Source organism: Oryzias melastigma, linkage group LG13 (assembly GCF_002922805.2).
Source record: "Oryzias melastigma strain HK-1 linkage group LG13, ASM292280v2, whole genome shotgun sequence".
In the NCBI taxonomy this organism is placed as follows: domain Eukaryota; kingdom Metazoa; phylum Chordata; class Actinopteri; order Beloniformes; family Adrianichthyidae; genus Oryzias; species Oryzias melastigma.
This window is the reverse complement of record NC_050524.1, coordinates 21,946,459-21,970,587: the sequence shown is the minus strand read 5'-3', so window position 1 is coordinate 21,970,587 and position 24,129 is coordinate 21,946,459. Positions and strand designations below refer to the sequence as shown.

General features: G+C 37.9%; 1 protein-coding gene across 1 annotated transcript in view; it reads right to left on the bottom strand.

Annotated features, from left to right (window-relative positions):
• Positions 1-24,129, bottom strand: part of pdgfd (platelet derived growth factor d) — a 73,208-nt gene that overhangs the window by 19,988 nt on the left and 29,091 nt on the right. The window contains exons 2-3 of the mRNA XM_024276448.2: positions 16,045-16,234; positions 13,588-13,765 (exon numbers count right to left, since the gene is read on the bottom strand). Of these exons, the coding sequence (XP_024132216.1) occupies positions 13,588-13,765; positions 16,045-16,234 (368 nt within the window). The remainder of the gene's footprint in view (positions 1-13,587; positions 13,766-16,044; positions 16,235-24,129) is intronic.

Genomic DNA, 24,129 nt, shown 5'->3' with positions numbered 1-24,129 from the left:
AAAAGGACAGAAAGAAAATCCACCAACATCATAGATTAAGGTGGAAATCTTCTGAAAAATACCTAAACACATTTAACTCAAATACCTAAGCTGATCGGCTGAGTCTAGTTCAGTTACGCACAATAATAATCTATATTAAGGTCATCCTCAAGATTCTCTTTTAACCATTAGAAATTACATTATTTATGGTACTAAATTCATGGCCCCACTTGACTATATATGAAGTTCTTTATTATTCAAGTATCATTAGAACAGTGTAAAGTGGAACCTGTTTAGCTCTCTGACGTATATACTAAGCAACATTTTCTATGTGCAATACATCCATTTTCACACATATAGGTCAAAAGCTTTGGTGTATTTTCAGTAAATAATATCTACCTCCCTTCAATAAACTTTCTGCTGCTGCTCTCTAAATGCCTTAATTCAGAACTACTGACTGTATCTAAGAACTGAACCAAGTCAGTGTGAAGTCCCCCATAGAAAATGACTTACTTCCCATTCAAACCAAATTCTGTCACAATTTTTTGTGATGTGGACACAAATTGTAAGTAAGCAGTGATTGGTCTGTTGGTCTCATTCAGTATTTCTATGGCAACCATTTATTTATAAACTTTGAACTTAGACAAGAGACAAGTGAGGAAAATGTTAATGTTAATAGCCTCCAAATATCTGCAATCTTGTTGATCAGATTTTACCAATCGTGGGTTATTTTTAGAGCATAACCTTTGTGAAAACAAGGGAACCCTGTCTTAGTAAATTTCCTTTTCAGCCAATCACAGCCATAAATTCATGGATGTAAAATTTTTTGCATCCCAGAAAGATTTTATGACCCTCCACCACCCTATTCCACACCCAGAATGATGCTTTGGTCTGCCCCACTATCAGCATCCATAGACTCTTGGGTTTATTCATCAATGGTCATCCGCCAGGAGCTTATTATGCTTTTTGTGGCGACTTTCCATTAAAAACACTGCTGATTAAACCTTAGCCATATATGGATTAAGCAGATTTATGTTGATTCAACTAATCAGAATTTGATTTAGAGTCTCTGTAGCTTCATGAGGACGGAAGATGACATCACCGCCTCTGATTGGACGGTCAAAGCTTGCGCTACCAAGAGCTAACTTCTTCTGTACTGCCGTAGCAGTAGCTGGAGATGATTTTTGCTTGAATCACTCGCTGTTTTACAGTTAATAATAGAAGAAGGCGGAGAAGTTGATAAAGTACGGATTGATTGGATAGGCCATTCTTTAAGTAGACTTTTCTGGAAAAATTGGACATCGTCAAAAAAGGCCAACTCTGAAGCTAGAAAGACTGATTCAGCAGGGAAAAGGATTTGTCCACCACTTTCAGCCTTCCAGCAGGTTAACAGAGTTGTGACAATGTTGAGTGACAAAGGGGCCAGTACAAGAGCTTCTATGCTGCCACTGAACGCATCACGGGGGCTCTAGAACGCGTTGAGCTGCAGCATCTCATTACTGTAACGACAGCTTCACGGCAGGATTTCGGACAATATCATTTCCCAAACAAAAAACAGGTTTCAAGACCATGAAAAAGTAGTGTTTATCACCCTCATTGACCCCCAGAGATTTTGGAGCACTCTGATCTGTCTCTACTGAGAAATGACTGTCATGCGGCATGCAGGATCATGCAGAATCATGCAGGATTTTGCAGCGAAATCTCCTAGACTTCCTTCATGGATGGACTTCATCTTTACATATGTTAGATTTGCTGTAAATAAATATGCTTTTTTTCAAGTTTAATGAGTTGTCAATTGTGCATGGATATTGCAGTGGGAGGAGACTTGTACACGTGGAGTTTGCTTTTAGAATATGTGCAATTGTAGTGAATTCAGTCCATTTCAAATGATCCATTTGTGATGGTATCGTTTCATAAAATGATATTCATATATAACAGGATAGTGTTAGAAATATAAAATAGTTTTTATTAATAAGGATGGTTTTGGTGAAGGAGGACTCTGAAATGCATGGGCCATCTTCACAGCCATTTTTAGAGAACCGCTGCTTTTGCATTTCCTCCTGTTGCCCGTGATTACAGGGTCCAGGAAATGGGGTGGAATATTCCTTTGTGTTCACAAAGTGTGAGTGCCTGTGTGTCATTCCAAAGAATGCCATCAAGGTCTTTCCAGTGAAACTGCATCTAAATCCAAATCTTCTCCTGACAAAAAAGGCAGAAAATGGAAACAGATTTTCTGACACATTGTTGAGAAACCACAGATTCTTGGGTGCTTCATCTTTGTCTCTTCTGTATGCTCACAGGGCTACTCTGTTCAATCACACACAAAGTCTTTCACGATATTATATTTTGTCTCTTTGAAGGCTTTTAAATTAAATCCCCGGTCAGAGTGCGGCAGTAAATGTGTTTCTATGGCTCTTCTGAAACACAGTTCCCTTGTTTTGCCTTCCTGCATGCGCTTGTATGTGTGGAAATGTAATAGCCCTGACATCAAAGCCAGGCAGTGAGCAAAGGTTTCGCTTCAACAGATTCTCTCATGTGCCCTTTAGATGAACGTGCTCACACACATGTGGACAGCTGAAACATCTGCAAATGAGGTCACGGGGGCTGATGTTCTTCTTTGAGGACTAACAATGGCTCAGAATGCCGTTTCAAGTGTTCTGATGAAACCATTGTGTTGATACAAGTTGTAAAACCGCTAAAGTCAATTGCTATTAAAGACACAGAATAATCTTTTTTTTGGCTTATGTTTTTTAATGCAGACTGTGAGACATCTGTATTAGCCGTACATCCAAAACATCCTCCAAACATCCCCTCCCTGGGATTTATCTGCATCTTTTCTCCTCTGATTTCACATTTCTCTTCGCCAATCACACCTCAGACTTACAGAGCTGAAAGCCCTGATATCTGCAGAGATGCTCAGATGATTCTGAAGTTGTTGGTTGTATCAGCAGCGAGCAGGAAGCTGGTTAGAGAGAACTGGTGGAAGGCCTTCTCGGCTTGTGCGGGGACAAACAAATCCTTTCAAACGTGAACAAAATGGAAGAAATAATTGTGGTTTTGAGGAGACAGCAAGAAGGAGCACTGCAGCTCAGATATCACCCGAACAAGAGTTCAGGTCAAAGAAACGCAACACTGAAGGGAGTTTCACAGATAAAATATACAGAACAAATTGAACTTTTCAAGGAAACTCTTAAATTCTAGCAGTGAGACCTTTGGAGGTGGAGAGTCTAGCTCTTGTATGAAGTCACCTGCTGACAGAAACACCAGCAGGTTTAATGAAAAGAAAGGTGGCAACCCCAAAAAGCGGGGAGACTCTCTGGGAAAATATCTGACAAGAACTGGAGATGATACAAAACACATCAGGCAACATACACTACCTGAGTAAGTACAGGCAGTATATACACACTTCAGTATTACTAAAGCTAGTGAAGGAAGTGGAGATGCAACAAAACACTTTCTTCACAATTTGGTAATACGAGTTGTATTTGTGCATTTTCAAACATTATTAAATGCATCGTAATAAATACTGTATTGTATAAGTCACAGTTTTTTGCATAGATTGACTTAGAGTACAACTGATTTAAAAAACAAAAATAGACTCAAATATACATTATTTTTCCACTCAAACTAACATCCACTAGCGGGCGCTGTTGGTGTATCAGTATTTGCTAATGACTGCAATGCAGAAGAAGAGGCACCACTCAGTCTAATCAGCAGGTGGAGTCCAACACAAACTGATCTAAATAAAAATCTGATCATTCTCCTGTACTTTAAGATATTTTTCTTATATATATCATGACATTATTAATAAATTATTTATTTCTCTGACTAATGTGGGATAGCAAGTCGTCACACTAGGTCACAGAGAGGCAGAAGTACTGCTGAAAGTGTCCGTCATTCAGTTGCAGCTCTTGCAGTAGATGGTGAAGCTCATCGTACTGGGAGAGTCTCTGAATGATCTCACGAACCCAGACATGAAGACATGTTTAAAGATGCGGGTTGCAAGCTCTACACACAAATCGGGGACAAACTGAGCTGAATGTTCAACCCGGTTCAAGATGCTTACACATCGGCTGCGTGTGGTGCGTTAAAGACTGATTGATTTTTGTTTTCACGACTCTGTTCCTATGTCTGTCTGGGTGTCACATTAATCCAAACAGGGCACAAACCGCAGTGATTCATTTCTCTTTCGTGATCACGCTACCCACGCATTGCGTTAAATTTCCGCCATAAGTCCCCCACGAGCATGTATCAAAATCCACGCATGTGTTCCACTGGCGCAGGACAGTCTCCACGCCCGCTCCTCTACTCCTGTGCGCTGGTGAAACCTCTTCTCCAAACTCGTGGGAGTATTCTTACGCTCCTGTGACCTCTTCTGCTCGCCTGAGAAAGTATTCTTACGCTCCTAAAACTAGTTCTGCTCCCTCATGGAGGTCTGTGCGCGTGTGAAACTCAACATTGAAGAAAAAAAATAATAATTAGTTTTTCAAATTAAAAAACAAAAAATGAAAAGGGGGGCAGCTTCATTGATTTATAATTTTTTAAACTTTTCTAGTTATAAATTATACAGTTATGCAAATAAATGTTGGTGTCCCCATTTTTAAAAATCAGAGATGAAGCAAACATAATGAACGCTTAAATCAATTTTCTAAGAAAAGTGTTCGATCACAGGGTGGGGAAAAAACAAAAAGGAACTCATGAGGAAGACGGAGCACAACATGATCCGATTTGTGATCATGTCAGTATTATGTATAATTGTTTATTTGTATTGAATCCTTTCTGTTAGTAGGAAAACAGGCAGTTTAATGTAAGGGGCAAAAAGAAAACATATTTGGCCTTAAATACCTTTAATTCATTGTGTTGAAAAAATAAAAATAAATAAAAAACTGTGAATCGAATCGTGGCTTGACTGAATCTTTACATCCCTACAGACAAGTCAAGCTTTTATGAAGCAGAAAGGCTAAAAACCTTTGACGATAGCCCCTGATGGACATGTCTGGAGCGTAAAGGGTATGAACACATTTTTGGACACATGGACAAACGTTGAGCATCGAATTTTACACACATTTAAAGCAGTGAACGTGAATTTGCCCCGTGAATCACAGCCAATGTGAAAACAGCATTACGTCATGCTTGGCGGATTTGTTCAGAGGCGTCACGCTTTGCCACACTGAATGTATTTTGTACCAGAAATACACCACGTAGGACCTGGATTGATAATGGTTCACAGCCAATCACAAAACAAAAGCAAAAAAAAAAAATCATCAAAATAGTGGCACCACAGAAGATGAACCGCAATATAATTCATAATAATGAAAAACATTTTTTTTAAAATACAAAACAAACAGTTAAACCTTTAAACAGACATGAAGTGTCAACAACTATTGAATACAAATACTACAAAGTACAAAAATGTGATTTTACTGTCATGAGACTTGGCTTGGATTAACTTCTGCTTAGTCAGTTTGAGGCTTCCTGCCAAATATTTTGAAAGAACCTTTGATAAAACGAGTCGATAATAAAAGTGGACTCCTTTTAAAGCGGATGATTGAGGAAAGATATTTCAGAAAAAGTGAGAGTTCTGTTTCATGCAAAGCCGACACATTCACTGCTGGGAGTGAACTGTTCCTCACAGTCCAAGTCTGGAGGAGGAACCGTCCGGGAGCCTCCCTTTTCATGTGTACAGCTGGATAGAGGAGCGGTGAGGGATTAAGAGGCTGATGTACAGTAAACGCTGAGAAAATCACGAGTTTCTCCCTGTTGGCTTTTACAACATGAACAGTTATCTCTGTTACAGCCAGAGGACTTTTAAGGCATCAGCCAAGTCAGTCGGACACGTTCATTTATGCTCTTTCATGTTCCACTTCAAGCTAATTTTATGGCCTGAAGTTCTAAAAATATTTAACCTCTGCCCTGACTCTCATTCTTGTATTTGACTGAAATGTTTTTTTTTGTTCTTTTCTATAATTACAATGTATGACTTTCCAGTTATGAGCATCTTTACTGCTGTGACCAAAAACAAATAAAAATAAGAAAAATGTGAAAATATTTTGTAAAAATAAAGGAATCTATAGAAATATTTTGAATTTGTTTAATACTCTTGCTTGGCCGGCCCCTAGTGGAAAAAAAAAAAACTGAACTAAGCATCCAACTGTCCAATAAATTGGCAAATTATATCCTAGGTTTTGATTTAACTTTATGAAACTAAAATGTGACTGGATTTACCATTTGTTTGAACATATTTCATTTACAATTGATTATCTTGCAAGAAATACAAGGAATCTGCACTGTTCAGTTCCAGGTATTTTTCTCTGAGTCACACTGGTTGAACTTTTGGCTAAAGTTGTCCTGGATCGGTTTTATTTCAGTGAATAGAATCAAATCGGATCGTTCAAAATGAACCAAAATCAACTATAAATTGTATCGGCAACCACTAATTATGATATGAACCGAATTGCTGTTAGAACAAATCATTTCACCCCAAGTTGCCCAAAAGCAGCTGAGAATTATCGACAAACCTTAAGTTAACTGTTGAATCAGGAGAAGACCCATATACTGTAAGCACTCACACAGCACTGAGTCAAGATCTAATCCCTTCAGCTGGTGCATGCATCGGTTACTAAAATAGAGTAAAAAATAATGCAGGTCAGTGTAGTCTGACTGTAAAAATAAATATAACCAAGGAAATGTAGAGGCTTAAAGAATATTAATAATTGGGCCTAATATTAGTCCTGGCAGGCCACCAAAAATAATCCAGTCTTTTTTTAGCTGCTGATTTGAAGCTCCGCCCACATCAGCAGACCCTTCACATTTAAAAAGACCCACTCCGATCATCTTTTCATCTATTTTCAAAGTGGTCTTTTAATTATGCTTTTTTCTGTTTAAGCTTGTCATTTTCTTGGACATAATTTCTGCAGAGCACCAGGAGTTCGGTAGAAATTCACCTCTAAATTGTGAGTGAAACCGTTGGTGTGGAGTAAACCCACCCCTTGTTCCTCTACCTTTAACTTAGAGCTCTCTGTTTACACTCTCTCCCGCTAGCTTACAGCCCCTCACAAACGCTAGTTAAGATTAGCCGTGCAGCAAAAATGGCGAGCATTACTGGAGCTTTCCAGCTGTCCAGTTTTGAGACAGATGCCAGCTCAGACGAGGATCCGCTTGTCTCCGAGTGGATGTATCAGAATGGAAGGTTGTGGCCTGCCCAGCATGTTTTCTTCGTCACAAATAAAATCTTATTCAAATAGCATTTTGTTAAATCTAATACATTTTTAAAACTCAATTTCCTTTATGTCCTTCATGCCACGAGAACGGAGTGGGACTTTAAACAGAAAACATCATGCAGACTGACTAAAACTTTCCATTTCTTTCAATCTCTTCCATGCTATTCTTCCACTCTCCTCCTCTTTTTATGCCGTATTTGAAGTGATCAATATGTTAGTAATATTGATCGCTGCTCTGCTCTGCATTATGGATCTTTGTTACTGCCCTTCCATAGCACATGAGAGAGCAGGGGACTTTGCTGTCAAAAATAATTATGACTGAAGCAAACGTTTGAACAGTTTCACAAAAAAAACAGTTAATAAACATGAAATAGAGCATTCACTGAAACGACAGGTGGAAGCAGCCCTGCATGCCTTTACCTTTAGGTTGTTAAAGTAATGTCTACCCTCAGGGGTCGGTAATACTACCATGCATTTCAAATCAAAGGTCATTATCTTAATTTGTGTGCCCTGCAGCTTTGCCTCTGATCACTGTGCTGATGGGTGCAGAAGGGAAATCACATTTTCTAACCTGAATCAGAGCTTTTTATAAGAACTTCACTTCCACTTCACTTTATCTGAATTTGTGATTTTTCACGGAAAAATAATAAATGCAACAATAAATAAACTGAAATCTGACGCCTTTGGATTACAGTGTTACACAGCTGCTTTTACTGCATATACATGGATAGGAGGATTTGTGCTTTTTATGCTCTTATTGAGGCCTTGGTCTGAAAATCTTTACTTTACCTGATCAAAAGCTCTCATTACTTCATCAAAGTCTGCACTGGAGATGAAAAATCATGTCTGCTGAAGGCGAGATTATCAAAGGATCAAAGATGAACAGTTTAGCATGATAGCAAAATAATAAATATCCATTTGACAGCAGGGTTGTAGAGAGATTTCAGAAAGATCATTTAATTTAGATTATTTTAGTCCACATGCAGAATACAAATGTCTTAAAATGCTTCCATGTCTTTTTATTTTTGACTACTTATGCTGTCAACAGTCAAAACGATGAAAAGCTATTTCTTCCTATTTTGCAGGTGAAAACTCAATATTTACTGAGACTCTAAATGTTTCACAATCAAATTTTAAAGACAGTCGTTAAGTTTTAAGAAGTGTAATGAAAAATGAAAAGTTCAGCTTTTTTAAAATAAAATATAATCTGTTTACTAACAATTTCAATTTGTCATAAATTGTTGTAAAGTCTTGTTTAAGGGGCCTTTGCCATGCAAAATCAACATTTTGAGCTTTCAAGTGTATTTTAATGTCCATTCCTCACCATAAACAACCCCAAAGCGATATTTTGATCCATTCACACATTTCTGAGCATTCCTCTAAGCACCAGCCATCCCAACCAACATAAATGGGGGGGATTCCCACACTGTGATGTAGACAAGTGAGAACAGCCCCTTCCAGGAAGAGTCTGCGCTGACACACACACTTTCTCCATCGAGCTAGTGGTGATTGGCAAAACTATAGATTTGCTCAAATACGACAGTTAAAATTCGAAAGTAAATACTAAAATGGCAAACGGTAAGACTTAAAGCAGCATAAAACACAAAAACTGATCTTGAATTCAGTCTTCACCAGACTGACTTCACCAGAGGCAATTCCCAAGGACACTTCAACACATGAACAGGGAATCTGTCAATCAGACGGTTGCCTGTGTGGGTGATGCTGTCATACAATGACTTTACGCCACACTCTAGTCCACGTGTCAAAGGCCCGGGGGCCGGATCCGGCCCTCCAGATCATTTTATATTATTATTCTTATTATTAACAGCCCGATGCTATCTTGAATCAACACTACAATCATGGACGCTGAGATATCAGTTAGATTGACTTCTAGCTTTCTTTATTAAACACAGCATTTGGCATCACAAGGGTTTCATCATCCTCTCCCTCCCTCTCACTCATGGTGCAGAAGGAAAAAAACATAACAGGATAAAATAACTAAGGGAAAAACAGATTAAAACAGCCAGACAACAAAACACATTGGTGAAACCCACACTTAAATCCCGATCCACCCAGACAGGTAAAGGGAATGATATCCCACTGTTTGGTCCGCGACCTATGTGTTTTGGATTCTGCCCCGATTTGCAACAGAGTATGACACCCCTGCTCCAGTCTGCAAATGCTGAACCCATGGAGCGTGCATGCGATTTATAAGACGCCGCAAGGGTATCCATACAAACTACACTCTGGTATTCTAATGTACTCATTTCACACAGTCAGGAGTACACACTTAACATGTGAAAAGTACTAACGGGCTCCTTGCTCAGGATTTGGTGGAGGGCAACACATCACACTACATACAACATGCCTGCATCTCACCTACCCTATCCACTTGTAAGGGTACATATGACTAAGACTGAAGCTTTTAAATAAGGAAACGTAACAAGATAATTAGTTTATGACAAAAATGTACAAAAGTTCAGGTACTGCAACACTCAGTGAGTTTGTTTAAATGTAAACCCAATACTCAGCTAAAGAGCACTCATCTCTCAGATCAGAATATGTTCATAGACTGAGATCTACTCTTACACTAAACAGAAACTTCTCCTCGGAATATAATGCTTCCTTCAGTACAAATTGTGGCAGATTTTTCTCCAACACAATATTTGACCAAACAGATTGGCTGCCAGTGAGGTAACATCAACAAAAAGGTGAGAGGCACCCGGCAAAGAAGCCTAACTACTACCTCTTTCCCTTTCAGTGCAGGTTGTCCTAGTCATTAGCAGATATCCTGATACCATCTCAGACACCTGTTCTCTCCTTGCAGAGCTGCTTCTACATATTCCCTCTGTCTGCCTCCTGCTTCCATACACTCTCTGCCTGCTCTCCTCCTCTTTCTTATCAGCTCGATGGGTCTGGAGAGAACAAATTAGACCGGCTAAATTAAGCCACACGCAGAGCTGAAGTGTAGCTGGAGGGAAGCCGTGCATGTGTCTTTATACGTGTGTGTGTGTGTGGGAGGCAAAGACAACAAACACACTCAAACTTGGGAGCTGTTTAAAAATGGGTAAAACTGATTGAATCAGATAGGCCTCAAGAGCTGGATTTTGTTCTGAATGTAAAGATGTGAGATTATTTAACCAGAGGGGAAAATACAAAGGTTGAGGAAGAGGGAGAAAACGCAGCGAGAGTCTGAGAGGGAGAGATAAGGAAGTTGTTTGTGGTTTATGCCGTAGCAGGAAGAAGCTAGGAGCATTTAGGTCAGAACTTCATCAAACTTTCTCCTATTTGTTTTTTATTCTGCAGTTATTTGTTTGCAACAAGTATGTAAATCTATATGTCTTTTTTTTTTAAATGTGTCCTACTCGTTTGAATATTAATCATCTTAGTTTGAATAATTTTATCATTTTATTCTGTTTTGCATGATAGGTGACATCGACTGCTTTAAAAATGGTGGTTAAATAAATTGAGGAATAATTTGATTCCTCATTCAACTAACATGTAATAAGGTTAACTGGTAGCTGTAAACTGGAGAGCTGACACATTTGTCACTAAATGATGTCACAGTGCAGAAGGTGACAACATTTAGTTACTAAAAGTTGTTGTTGTTATAGATAAAAAGCTGTTGTGGCTGGGTTTATATTTTTCCTGGATTTTTTTAGCGTGAACTCTAGTAGTACCTGGAAGATGGTATATATACCCCAAACGATTGAAATAATTCAGAAGGACTGGGACTAAATGAAATAGTAATCAAAGTTAACTTTTTTCAATAATACCTGCAGTAATGATCCTTTACACAGTTGTATATAAACAATTTTAGAAAGAGCTTAATGTCAATAAATGCTATGTACATTTTTAAGTGTAAATGTAAATGAGTGAAAGGGTGGTACATAAAAAAACAGCAGTTTTGTGTGACTGTGAAGCCATTTTTCATTTTTAAATATTACAAATGGACATAATCAACTGATTTATCATTAATGATAACTTTTTTATATATTAGGAAACAAAAGCAGAGATAACTACTCATACATTACCAGTGTTTTTAGATGGGAAACAAATACATTTTAACAATTACCTTAACTTTTTTTTTTAAATGCAACATTTTATTTAACTAAATAAGGATCAGTTAAGATCAGAATATCTTTTTAAGTGTGATTTGGTCAGCAAAACACGTCATCAAAATAAAACAGTTAGAAGACAAGTTCAAATATATTAAAAAATATATAAAAATTAAAAGTGAAATAAAAATAAATCGTGGATAAAATAGAAATTTAAGAGTGTAATAGTTAAATAACAGAAGATTAATAAATTATCAGCACAAAGACTTTAAAAAAAAAAGATATTTTAAAATGTGCTAAGAGGAATAAAATCTCAGAGCAAATACTAAGATGCACCTGCTAAAAGAGCTAAAAAAAAAGAATAAAAAAAGAATAATTCAGCAGAGTGCATAACAAATACAAAAAATATTTTTTGCTTTTAATAAACATTCACATCACGATCCAACTTTAGGACATTAATCCAGGTTGAATCTATCATCTAAACTTCTGGTTTTACTATCAGGCGGAGGGAAAAAGTTGTTCTCCCCAGCTGTCTGTCTGTGCTTTCATGTTCCTGGTTTTTAGCTTTTCCCCTCAGATTAAGGCTCAGTTCAGTCTGGAAAAGTCAGTTGATTCAGACTGAGCCCGCTTAATTTGGTCTGGATTAAGTCCTGAACTTTGCATTTGGTCTATATTTAATCTGCAATCTACCAGACATTTCTGTTTTGAACCACAGTTTTTAAACAACATCATGTGATCTCTTCACTCATTAGCCGGGAATTACGAGGGCGGGGCAATAAGAGAAAGAATAATGGAAGTTCTGCACTTTGTAATCCTTGTCAGGATTTATCTCCCATTCAAACTTTATATTTTCCTGACCAATTTTGAACGCCTGTGTCAACACCAAGTCCAACACTTTTTATTGCTACTTTGGAACGGTGGAGGCACGCTGCAAGACGGTTACGAAGGACACACTGGATAATAAGGTACGCTGATAAATGTGATAAACAGTGTGAGAAGCAGTGTGTTTCACATGAAAAAAGCTATTTTAATGAGCCTACATTCACCCGACCACATTTCAGTGAGTTGCTCGGTCTCATTGTTGCTTTACTACTTTGTTAGCGCCTTGTTATGTCCAGCTACGGTGGCCATTTAGGTTCAGTTTTTCCACTTCAAGCATTGAGCAAACTAGACATTAGTTCGAATGGACACAAACCAAGCCCACCTTAAAAATAGGGTTCCTGGTCTTGGACCAGGGTCCGTTTTGGTGTATTCACACCGAAACAAAACGAAATAATCTCTGGTTCAGTGTAAGCAACCAAATGTGTCCAGTCTGAATACACCCCTAAAAAAAACTAATTTCACAAAAAAGATGTTTGGTGTGGTTACATGAAAAACCAAAACGTGAATATTTGGCCTTTTTAAGAGTATGGTTTAAGGGTCTAACACTAAACTGGATCCTTCTTTCATATCTGTCAACTCTAAACAAAACACTTGTGATAGAAAGGATAAATGAATCAAACCACATTACAGTCGTAAAAGACTTTTCCAGAATGTATATTTAGAGGAACTTTAAGTTTTGATGAGTAAAGTGCATTTCTTACTCCATGTTTGCATAATTAATGAATGTTAAATGTGTTTCTTTTGAGATATTTCATTTTTTTTTCACTGCATTAATGGCTCAAAGTTGTCATTGTTGTCCTGCAGTTTTAAATGAGCTCAAACATGCACTTTCTAGTTGTCTCTATTCTTCAGTTGTGATGACATCTCTGGTAAATGTTTTAACATCAAATCTATCAAGTATAAAAATGACACTAAAGTCAAGGGTCATAAATAAGTGATCTATTTCCCCTCTTGCTGTCTGTCTTGGCTCGTGGCAATTTTTCTTTGAGATAAAAATGCGGATCCACTCGCTCTTCGTCTCACCCTCCTCATTACTCATAAAAGCAAAAGTGTTTTTAAAACCGGCTCTCCTCTGCGCTCTCTCCCCCCCTCTACCCTCCGATAACAGAAAGGGGAACATCTTTACAATCAGCCTGCCGTCTCTTCGACAAAATGATGAAGTTAGCCTCCTTATCCACTCATTTGACAGCCTTTAAAGGAGCACTTTGCATTTATCATACGCGTCCTTCATCTCTCCTATACTTTTGAATTGTTGGGTGTGAAAAACATTCACTTTGGCATTTTACTGAGTTATATGAACCGCCCTCTTGCCCTTCCTCCTGCTTTCATTTCATCCCTCATCCTTCATTTTCTATACAGCCCATAATGAGTGTGGAAGGTGAAGAATCCCTCTGGATGCAGACGGTGACACCGACATCCCAAACTGGCAGCATGTGTGAGTGTCTCACCAGCAGCGAATAGTAGAGTTTGAAGCCCGGCTTTGCCACAAAGTAATCATCAGACTTGAAGGTGACTCTCAGCACGTTGCGTTTGGACTTCAGACTTGGAGGTACGTTCTGCCCACACCAGCGGCCCCAAATGATGGTGCTTGCCTCCGCCTGGTCTTCCACCTCAACAAAGTCATACCTGGAATAAGTTCAAAGAATGACAAACAAAAAGTAAAATGACTGTGAGTCATAAAAACAGAGGTTAAAGTGTCATTTCTTTAGAAGGCAAGGCTGATTCGTGCTTCAGTTGATTGTTTGTTTACAGTCAAATGATCTTTGCTAAGTTCATGCACCAGGATTTGCTGATTAGCCAAGACCTTGACTGATTTTGAACTCGTCTCCCCCCTAATTAATTTGCCTCACGCTTGGGTGACATTGCTCAGGGGGATAGTTAGAGACTAAAAGAAAGTTTGTGCCGTTTATTTTTTATTTTTTTTAACTAGTGGGAAGTCTCTGCTTTCAAATGTGTGGATTTATTCATATTTTCTCCATGGGCTGACTGTAGCTGTAGCTACTGTAGCTACTGTCACAAACGGTGTAGCAGTACGTTTCATAAGCATATTGTAGGTCTGTGGCCTGTACCACGCAAAATCAGCTTTTTGAGACGTATTATCATTTCTCTCCCTATAAACATCCCAAATTTGTATTTTGATCCATTCATGCATTACTGAGCATTCATCTGAGAAGCTCCGAGCACCAGCCCCTTCCAACCCACAAAAACGAGCGGGTTCTCACTAGCTGATGTCACAGAGTGAGAACAAGCCCCTCCAGGAGGAGTCAGCACCGCCCCCAGGCAAACACAAACACCCAATGTCTCAGTGCTCAGTCACTAGCACTAGCTGAGACGGTGTTGGTTTCTTCATGTTCAAGGATTTGGGTTATCTGTGGATGTCTTTGGTCCTCAACCCCCACAAATGAGGAGGAAATACTGTATTGTTTACTCTGAAAGAGTTAAGAAAAGCCTCTTAAGGGAAATGATGCCATTCTCATCTGCAATTATCTGCTATTTTCTCGGTTTAGATGGCTTTTTCACATAAAGTGGACTATTTACTCTATGAACCGGTAACACGGTAACATGACAACGGAGCGCTGAGCCTTGACTGCAGCAACAAAGGAAAGCGATCCATATTCTAATCGTAACGATAGGTTAAATAAAGCATCAGTTCAGAGAGAAAGTACACAATTTGTTTTTGTCCAGAAGATGAAGAAAAGTTTTGTTTTAAAGCAGCCTGCGCTGTGATATAGAGCATTTGAACTATGTGACCAGAACTTCTTTTTTTTTTTTAGGTGTGCAGGTTCGTTTCTTACGGCTGTATGTCAGTTTTGTGCACACAAATTACACTTCTAGGTTGACACTTGATGCATTTAAAAATTTCAGACATTAAAAAACATTTTCTCTCTGGCCTTTTTTTATTCAAAAGCTGCATATTGTCATATGAAATGTACCTAGTAAAACATTTTAAAGTTAAAAAAGTGAAAGCCCCATTAGTTGTCACGCACCTAGGTGTGTGAAATTTGTTTTCCACATTTGACCCATCCCCTGGGGGAGGGGTGTGCTGCAGACACAGCCACACTCAGGAACCATTTGGTGGTTTAAAGCTCCAATCCAACCTCTTTATGCTGAATTTAAAGCAGGAAGGTCAATTTTTTAGAGTCTTTGATATGACCGTCTGGATTTGAACTCATAACCCTCCAATCTCAGGGTGAACACTCTACCACAAGGCCACAAAGTACTAGTTTTTGATGGAAAACTTTTTTTTGGCTAAAGCACAAACATTTAGTAATGCATTTAATTCAGAAAGGAGCACATTTTCAATAATGATCACAGTCCGTGTGGCAGGAATAATTGTCTGTACTTTTCTTTACCTCCTGTGTTTTTCTTGGCTGCTTCTCCTTAACTTTTCAGCAAACGCTTACAAAGACAGCTGAGTTGCATATTGGGATTAAACGGTCTATTTTCTTCCCTCGGCCCTCAAGGACAAACTTTATTTATTTCTTGCCAAGAAAGTAAGCTCCCACCATCTATCTCCCTCACATCCTTTCAATCACACTTTCCCACTGCTGTTCTAATGGCCGTACATTACCAAGCGGTTCTTCTCTGCTCTCCTTTTAGCTCTATTTTTATGCAATAAACTTGCAGTGTCCTCTTAGTCACTTCAAACTCGTATTTCCATCATTCTACTTCAAACTTTTTAATCCCTTTTGTCTTTTATCTGACTTTTTCCACTTCATATGCAATGCTTCAGTTCCCCCTCTTGTTTTTAGCCGCTGTCTAAATCCTCCTTTATTTAAGTATTGCGTTCTTCATCTCATCTTTCCTTCCTCTCAGTGTGACGTGCTGTAATCACATTTTCTGAATGTCATTGGCTGCATTTCGGTTACTTTTCTCTGTCTCCGTGCTCAGTGTGGTCTCTGTACCTGCAGACCCCGTTCTCTGGCTCCTCCAGACCGAACTGCGCGTCAAACTCCAGGTGTATGCGGCTCCCTGGCGGTGATAGCAGTTTCCATGACAACAGCAGGTTGCGAGGATAAGCGTTGGGGTAGCGCGGGCTCTGGATGAACCCACCAGTCGATGTTACCATGATGTTTTCCTCTTTCTGGTACAAGTCTGTGGTGAGGTGATTGCTGTCTGTTAGTGGTTACAGCTAATCAGTTAGTTTGTCCAGTTCACAGAAATCTACAGACAAAATGCAAAATGACGACAAGCAAAGACGTGTTGATGATGATATAATAAAGATAATCACAAACCCTTCTATAAAGGGATGGGTTCAGGTTTTTAATTTGATTGAAATATAACCGAACCTTTCTATATTTTAAAAACTATCGGGCAGGGGTGTATTTCTTTCTTTGTGTTGATTAATAACATGTTGATTAATAACATTTGTTTTTACAAATGTCAATTACAAATGACTCTGGCTCCAAACAAATCAAGCTAATCAAATGATTACCATTAGATTACAACAACATTGAAAGCTTTATTTAAAATAATTTATAACACTTTGGAACATAATCAAAGCTGTATGTCAATCCACAAAGATTACATTCGGGGTTAAATTTTGCTAATGGTTAAAAAAAAAAAAAAAAAAAAAAAAAGGCAGAAACAGGCTTCCTAAAACCATAGGGACGAAACCCACAATAAGTGATTTGGTAAAAGTAGCATCAAGTAAAAATAGGGCTTTGAATCATTGCTTCATTGACGATTCGATTCACAAATTCTAACTTTTTAATAAAATGTTTATTCCTATGTGTATGTCTTTTTACTGTATGGATGAAAATTGAAATTATTTGTATTTAATCATAATTTATAGCCTGTAAATAGAGTAATGGGGTGGGGGGGTTGCTTCATGCCAACAGTCCCGCCCACAACTAAAAGTACTGCCGTACTGCAGAAACTATGTCCTAGAAAAGGTCACAGGTTTTAAAAATATGGATAAAAATTGCATAATCATGATTAAAAGCCAACTGGGAACATTTTTAGAAAGTGAAATGTGTGTGTGTACGGTGGCCCTGAAGTTCACATCACATGAACAAATCTCTTAAAAACATAAACAGTATCATAATGACAGTTTAAAAAAGCAACAAAAAAATGTTACATAGTGTGTAACCTTTGAAAAGTCACTCTTTCTTTGACATGGAATGTTTTGAACTTTGTTTATGTGCAGAAACATATCTGCTATTGTGACTACAGGCAGACTGGGTGTGGGCTTTAGGAGGCAGCAAGATGTTTAAATGAAAAAATATGCATTTATGCTGATACAGGCCTTTTCATAGATCTTTGTTTAAATGCTGTGACATAATTGCAAATAAATGCAAAGTATAGAATAATTGAAAAAAACAGGAGTCCAGGAAAGTATCAGTTTAGAGAAAAGATAGATCTCAAATCTGGCGCCTATGAAACTGAAAGAGCTCATGAAGTCTGAGGATTGATGTTTACTGACCTCTATCTAAGGGCTGACAATGATTGAATCATCACAACAAACTATACATTCATATTTATGCCTCTGCTGACTGAAATAGCTCTACAAATTCAAGTATTAAAGCCTTTGAGGCATACAGACATGAAAATGCCTGCTGCAAAGCAAGAGACAAAGAAAAGACTTTCTACTGAACCATGTCATGTAATTTAAAAAATATATCAAAATACAACACAAATGTTTAGGAAAATACTTTTCTGTTAGGATATTTCCTTACAATTACACACTTTACAGACAGTTCTGCTATTAAAAAAAATATATATTTTTGTTTATGTTTAGTCACAGAAACCAATGAGGACAAAGCATAATCAGAATAAAGACTATACATACTCTGACTAATTCTCCTTAATGTTATATTTATTTGCATTTTAATAATACCTCAAACATACATTTTCTGATAAACACTGAAACTCCAGTCAGCGAGTCAATCGCTGTCCCAACATACACTCATCACCCCATATTTATAATTGTAATATTTATTAACAGCACTCATGTCAAGAACAGTCATTTATATCCAGATCCCATCGGAGAGTCTGAATTTAATTCAATTCAAATAAAAACATGTCTGCTTCTGTTTACACAGCTTTGTGTAAGATTCAAACTCCCTGACTAGAAGGTCGGCGGTTCATTTCCCAGGTCTGATGGGAGTTCATGCGGGTGGACCAGATGCCCAGCGGTGTTTGGCTAATCCTCATTAACCCTAACCCTGAGAACGCCCCCTGACGGTCATTTCTCCAGAGGAGGTGCTGAGCGGTCACAGATAGGAGTGTGTAAAAACAGATATGCTCTCCGCGGAGTTTTTACTTTATAAATAAAGCAAAAACAAAACTGCTATGTTTTGGTCAGTGTGTGTTCAAACTGAGCACCATGTTTGTGTGAATAGATTAGCTGTAAGTGTTGATTTTGTTGCTAAATAACCCCATTTATTTGAAAGGAAAGAGGGGGTCCAGAGTCTGTTTTTAACAAATAGGTAAAGAGAAAAGCAAAATGGATGAAGTACCTCAATAAATCAAAGACGTTCTGATCACGAATCTGAACAGAGAAACGAGTGACAAAAATGTCAGCAAAATCTACCAAGAACGCTTATAAATGTAATTTTTTTTCTTCAATTTTTTATTGCTGCTTTGAGTTAATAACTGTAAAAATGATACTCTATTTTAAAAAAAATCGATTTGGGATCCTAATAAAAGTTTGACATCATAGCTTGTTTGCACATTTGATCCTCAGTTTTATAACCTTCTTAAGGTTTTTAAAAATAGAATAAAATCCAGTAGACCCAGACACATGCAAAAAACAAAACAAATATTAAATTTCTATTTTTTATTATCCCATATTGTCTGTTCTGTACCAACCAGGTTAGATATGCTATGACGGCACAATGTCGGATTTTACTGAACTTAACTGTATTTGATTGATTGATTTCAAGCAACTTTTCAGCAATAAAAACAAAAGAAGAAGACATAAAAAAAATAAAAAACATCGACTCTATTAATGACACTACCCCTCCAAATGTAGGGGCATTTGGAAGGGTAGGGCTGTCCGAAATAGTCTTTTGAGGGCTAATACTCGCGGTGGAGATTGCGGATGTTCCGTGCCGCGTTGTACCAAAGAAGGGAAGCACATTTCTTTATGTGGGTGTGCTCTGAAGCCCAGAGGTTTATATTTAATTGAAAGTAATGAAGTTTTGTTTTAACATGACCTTTTTAAAGTTATAGAACAAATGTTATGTATTTCCGAGCACTAGCAGCTCTGCACTGACTTACCTTACCGTCGACTATTGATGAGGTCATCAAGTGGTAGTAACGCCCAAATTTGAGACACTCACTATGTTCAAATACCCACCGTAATCCCTAACTACTAAAAAACTATAGTGCTCCTCATTAAAAACAGACATATTTGCACTTATAAATACTGACATGACAAAGTAAATCTATTAAATATAATGATAGTCAAATAGAGTTGGATTAATTGCTTAAAGAGAAGCAAGAAGAAGATCATTTATATATTCTCACCCCTAATATGTTTAACTTATTTTTCATAGTTTTACATAGTATTTGGCCTAAAACAGGAGCACAAGAGTTAAATAGATTCTGCTGGTCTGAAATGACATGCAGCAAAATGCTCACTTTCAGCTTTTAGCTCTAAGCTTTTGGAAATGTACCTTGATCCTTATCGACAGAGTTTGGCTGTTTGTTGCTACGGCGTAGGCTGCATAATCCAGGAATAATCATGATAATTGGAATTCCCTGTAAACATTCTGACTTAGATACTGAATATTTCTGTATAAAATAACATCCGTATGACGTAGTTCTGCTGTAAAGGTATTTTCAGTCACCTCTGTAAAATATTCAGCTTGAGCCTGAACACAAAAGGCTTGGTTTGTTTTTGTCATCAACTTAAGGTGGAATAAAGGCGTAACTGAAATGCTCCTCCGTTCCAAATCTGTTTTCCACACAAACACGGAGCATCACTAGTGCATAGACATGCTTCTGCATGAAGAGAGAAACACTTCAGTAAAGAAATCGCCCAATCAAGATGTGTTGTTACACAGCTTTTACATCCAAATTCTGACATATTTTTTTTATTATTTTGCATATTGACTCTGTAATCTTATATCCAGCAATCAGAGCGTTTTCAAAAAGTAATTATCAAGATTTCATGTTAGTCCACACATTTAATGGATCAATTAAAACAACAACAGTTGGGCCAAAATACACAGAATGATAAAACAAAACCAATAAATGGGTATTTTTTAATTAAAACTCATAGTTATAAAATTAGGAAATAAAATTCATTTTTTCTTTTAGATTTAAAAGAATAAATCTAAAAATTACTGTTTTTTTTGCTGTTAAAGTTATTTGAATTTTAAAACGTCTTTTTGATTTTTTCAGTTTCTTCTCATTTTAAAAATAACTTTCCTAAGTTTGTTTTGTTTATAATTAAGACAACATTTTAAAAGTTTAAATTCTAAACTGTAAGAATACTGAAATACTAACAAAAATATTTTTGTTGCCAGTTCTTTATCAAATGTGTGTTTTTGCAGAACTCTTTTTATTTTTATCTAAAACACTTTTTCTTCACTGCATCAAACTTAAGATTTTCTTGTCCTATTTTTAGCATTCAGATTGCTGTGTTTGCTCAGATATGCAACATGATGAAATCAACACTTTTGGATCTAATTTAATTCTTACAAATTTCATAACAAATGAAAGATTTCTGGTGAAATGTGGAATAAAAATCTGAATAAATGTGCTGTTTTGCATGCACTAACTGGCTGGCCGCTCATATTCAGACACAGTCTGTCTAACACAAACACACACACTGACTAAAGAAACTGTGACAGCAATGCCGCGTGGCTGTGTGGTGAGTTTGTGTGCACCGTGAGCAGATGGAAGCAAACAGCATTTGTGGATGAGGTTTTGAGAGAAAAGTTCTGAATATCTGCATGAATTTGTGTCAGGAAGTTGAATGTGGGCAAAATCTCACTAATTAAATTTGGCTCTCCCACCTACAGTGCCAGGGTGTGATGTTCTTCATGGCTCTGAGATCTATTTCTGATCCAAGTGCCAATCACACTTTTATTACTCAACAATGCTGTCCGTGACAGACTGAAATACAGCTCCTGTGAGAGATTACTGGAGTCACACAGGAAGTCTGCAATGAAGGCAAAGGCAGGGGTGTGATTTTCCTTTTTTATCTTCAATCAAGGATTGGATTTGAGGACTCTAGCTGTGCATTTTATTACCCAATATGTAAGTTTATTCTTCTGTTTGAATAAAACTGGCTCAGAGCATTTTTTTTTGTCTTAAATGACATTTCACACATTCCACCTGGAGACAAACATGTGTTGACACCTGTAGCGAGTCAAACCCCCTGAGATTTTTTTTATGTTACCATAAATAAAGACATGATGGACTGACATCATGTTTGCTGGTTTATGTAAAAGGAAAAAAAAAATCTACAATTTAAACGTCCATTTCCTGCAAAATCCTCTTCACAAACACTCAACCCCACATATATAAATATGTTGCAAATGTTAGCTTTAGCTTATCTTTGGTTTGTATTGTAAAATAGTAATGCATCATCTGCATAACCATAGAAAGGACAAAAACGGTGCAACTTTTAAAAATGTGTTTTACTAAAGCCTTAGTCACATGTAACCGTATGGGGCGTTGACTTGTATGGGTCCTGCGGGTTTATGGGTTGTCCGAGCCTATGAGGGATGGGGGTGGGGGGTCATAGGGGAGGTGCTTACACATAGGCTGCGTTGACTCTCGTTTAAGCGGCCTCTTCCAATGAAAACTCTATGTAAACGAGAACATACCAGACTTTTGGGCTTCCAGAAGACACCATGAAAATGGAGTGTACCATTGTTGTATGTGTGGTAAGTATATCGTGAAGTAACTGTAAGTGAAGTATGACCTACAGGTGATCCAGTCGTACAATGCCTCACTATTAGTAGTGTGTGAGTACTGGCTCCTTTCCCTGCAAATACCCTGTACACGTTCGCCCATATTTCACCCCCGAACAGCCCGTTTCCACCCTTAGGCTCAGTTTGGACCTAGGCTTTAGCCAACTTACTATAATCGACTATTTACTTGGGGTACAAAATGTTTTTTTAAGTAATACCTTTACTCTTAATCTGATCCTTTGATTGTGGCAATCTTTTAACGGCTTACTCAGATCACACATTGATCTGGTAGAGGTTCTAAGCCCAAGTCCTTCATGTTACAAGTATGAATGAACCCAAACTCGAACCAACAACCTGCTATAGTTATACTGTGAGTCCAGTGTATGTGTTCATTTTACAACCTTTGTCTTTTGCTTGTTCATTCTCATATTTTAGAGACAAACATCTCAGACTAGTCAACATTCTTCATCACCAGTAATGTCTTCATGATTTATGGACCCAAGATTTCCTCTAAAATCTCTTCAGGTAGGACCATGTTTTGTGTCAGTCAGCTAGATGCAATAGTGAGGTCTGCAAGCTCAAATTCTGTCCTCATTTAAACATTAGGAATAAAAAAGCAAACAGTAATTCAAACAGCTTTAGTAAATCCAGAAATATTTTAGCAAACCAGGATATTGTGAAAATAAAAAAAATAAAAATTGTGTGCCTCCTTTTCCTTTGAAGGGATTGTTTTTCAAAGACCAATAGTGAATAGACTATTACGCCCTTTTCACAACTAAAAATGTTTTTGCAAGTTCATGTACAAAACTTGAAAGACAAGGAGAGAAAAGCCTCTGCGTGGCTTTCACCTACGAAATGGAAGAACACAAATTTTGCTGAGACTTAATGCTAAAGTAGCTTTTGGTCTTCCTGACGAAGAGTGAAAGGACAGAACTAAGCAGCGGAAAAGCATTTCCATTAAATCGGTCAACGTAGGATGCAGCTTTTTGCAGGCGGCATTGAATTACCTCGGTCAGCTTCGTTCATCATGTGAAACAACTTCTGAGTCAGTCATGCAGTCTGCTTTTACGCCGATTCAATTCAAGGGAGGACACAGAAATGCAGCTTTGACATGGATGAACTAATAAAATAAGTTTTTGTACTTTTAAATATACATCAAAACTGTATTTTTTGCCCTTTTTAGGGGGGAGGGGTGTATGCACATCTGTATTACTCTACACTGTGGTGTTTGTGTGCATGTGTGTGTGCACTGGCTCTAGATGGGAAAGCTTAACTTGCTCCTGAGAGCATTTCCACCCATGAGATATGACCAAAGCCTTTTCCATCTGTGTATGTGTGTGTGTTGGTGTGTGTGTCCATGATGATGCCGCTTTTCAAAGCCTGTGTTGGCTCCACTGTTTTGCCACTCTCTCATGACAAATCAGCTTTAAATATTCTCTCCTGTTTCTTGGTCACGCTCACAAACGCACAGAGGCATGAAAAAAGGCCCAAACATGCATGCACACAAACACACACACACATGCGCATGAAGAGACACACCCTGGGGGTGACCACTGCATGTTGAGGGGTGTCAGCTTTGGTCAGCGTAGGCTCGCACCCCACTTCTCGCCACCACTTCTTCTCTTTAGTAGCTTTTTTCAGTCTTGTGTTCTCCCTTTTCTCACAAATAAGCACATTTTTTCACACTTAAATTAAAAATAAAATTTGAGGAAAAATAAAGTTGTCTTAATAAACATTAAATAGTTGAACTGTATTGAGCTCCATGCTCGTCCCTTCTTCTCTCAGATTATTACCTCAGTGAAGGCTTGTCTTTGCTGCTGAAACCAATCAAGCTCTGTAATTTTCTTTGACTTGGAGACTGCATGTTTGTGCAGTGAGTGTAGAAGTGTTGGGAATTGGGATTTTGAAGTGCGCTCATGACACAGTCAAGCGAAACAGAAAGGATTGAGAAACAGAAGGTACTAGTTTTTATCCACTCTAAATACGTCTCAAGCTAAAGCTTTGTGGATCGTCTGGTGCATTCAGAAGGTTATGGAGGAGTTCGCCCCATCTGCTGAAGGACTCGTTTAAAGGCTTTATGAGCCCAAATACAGTCATGTATATTGTCATAGCTGAGTT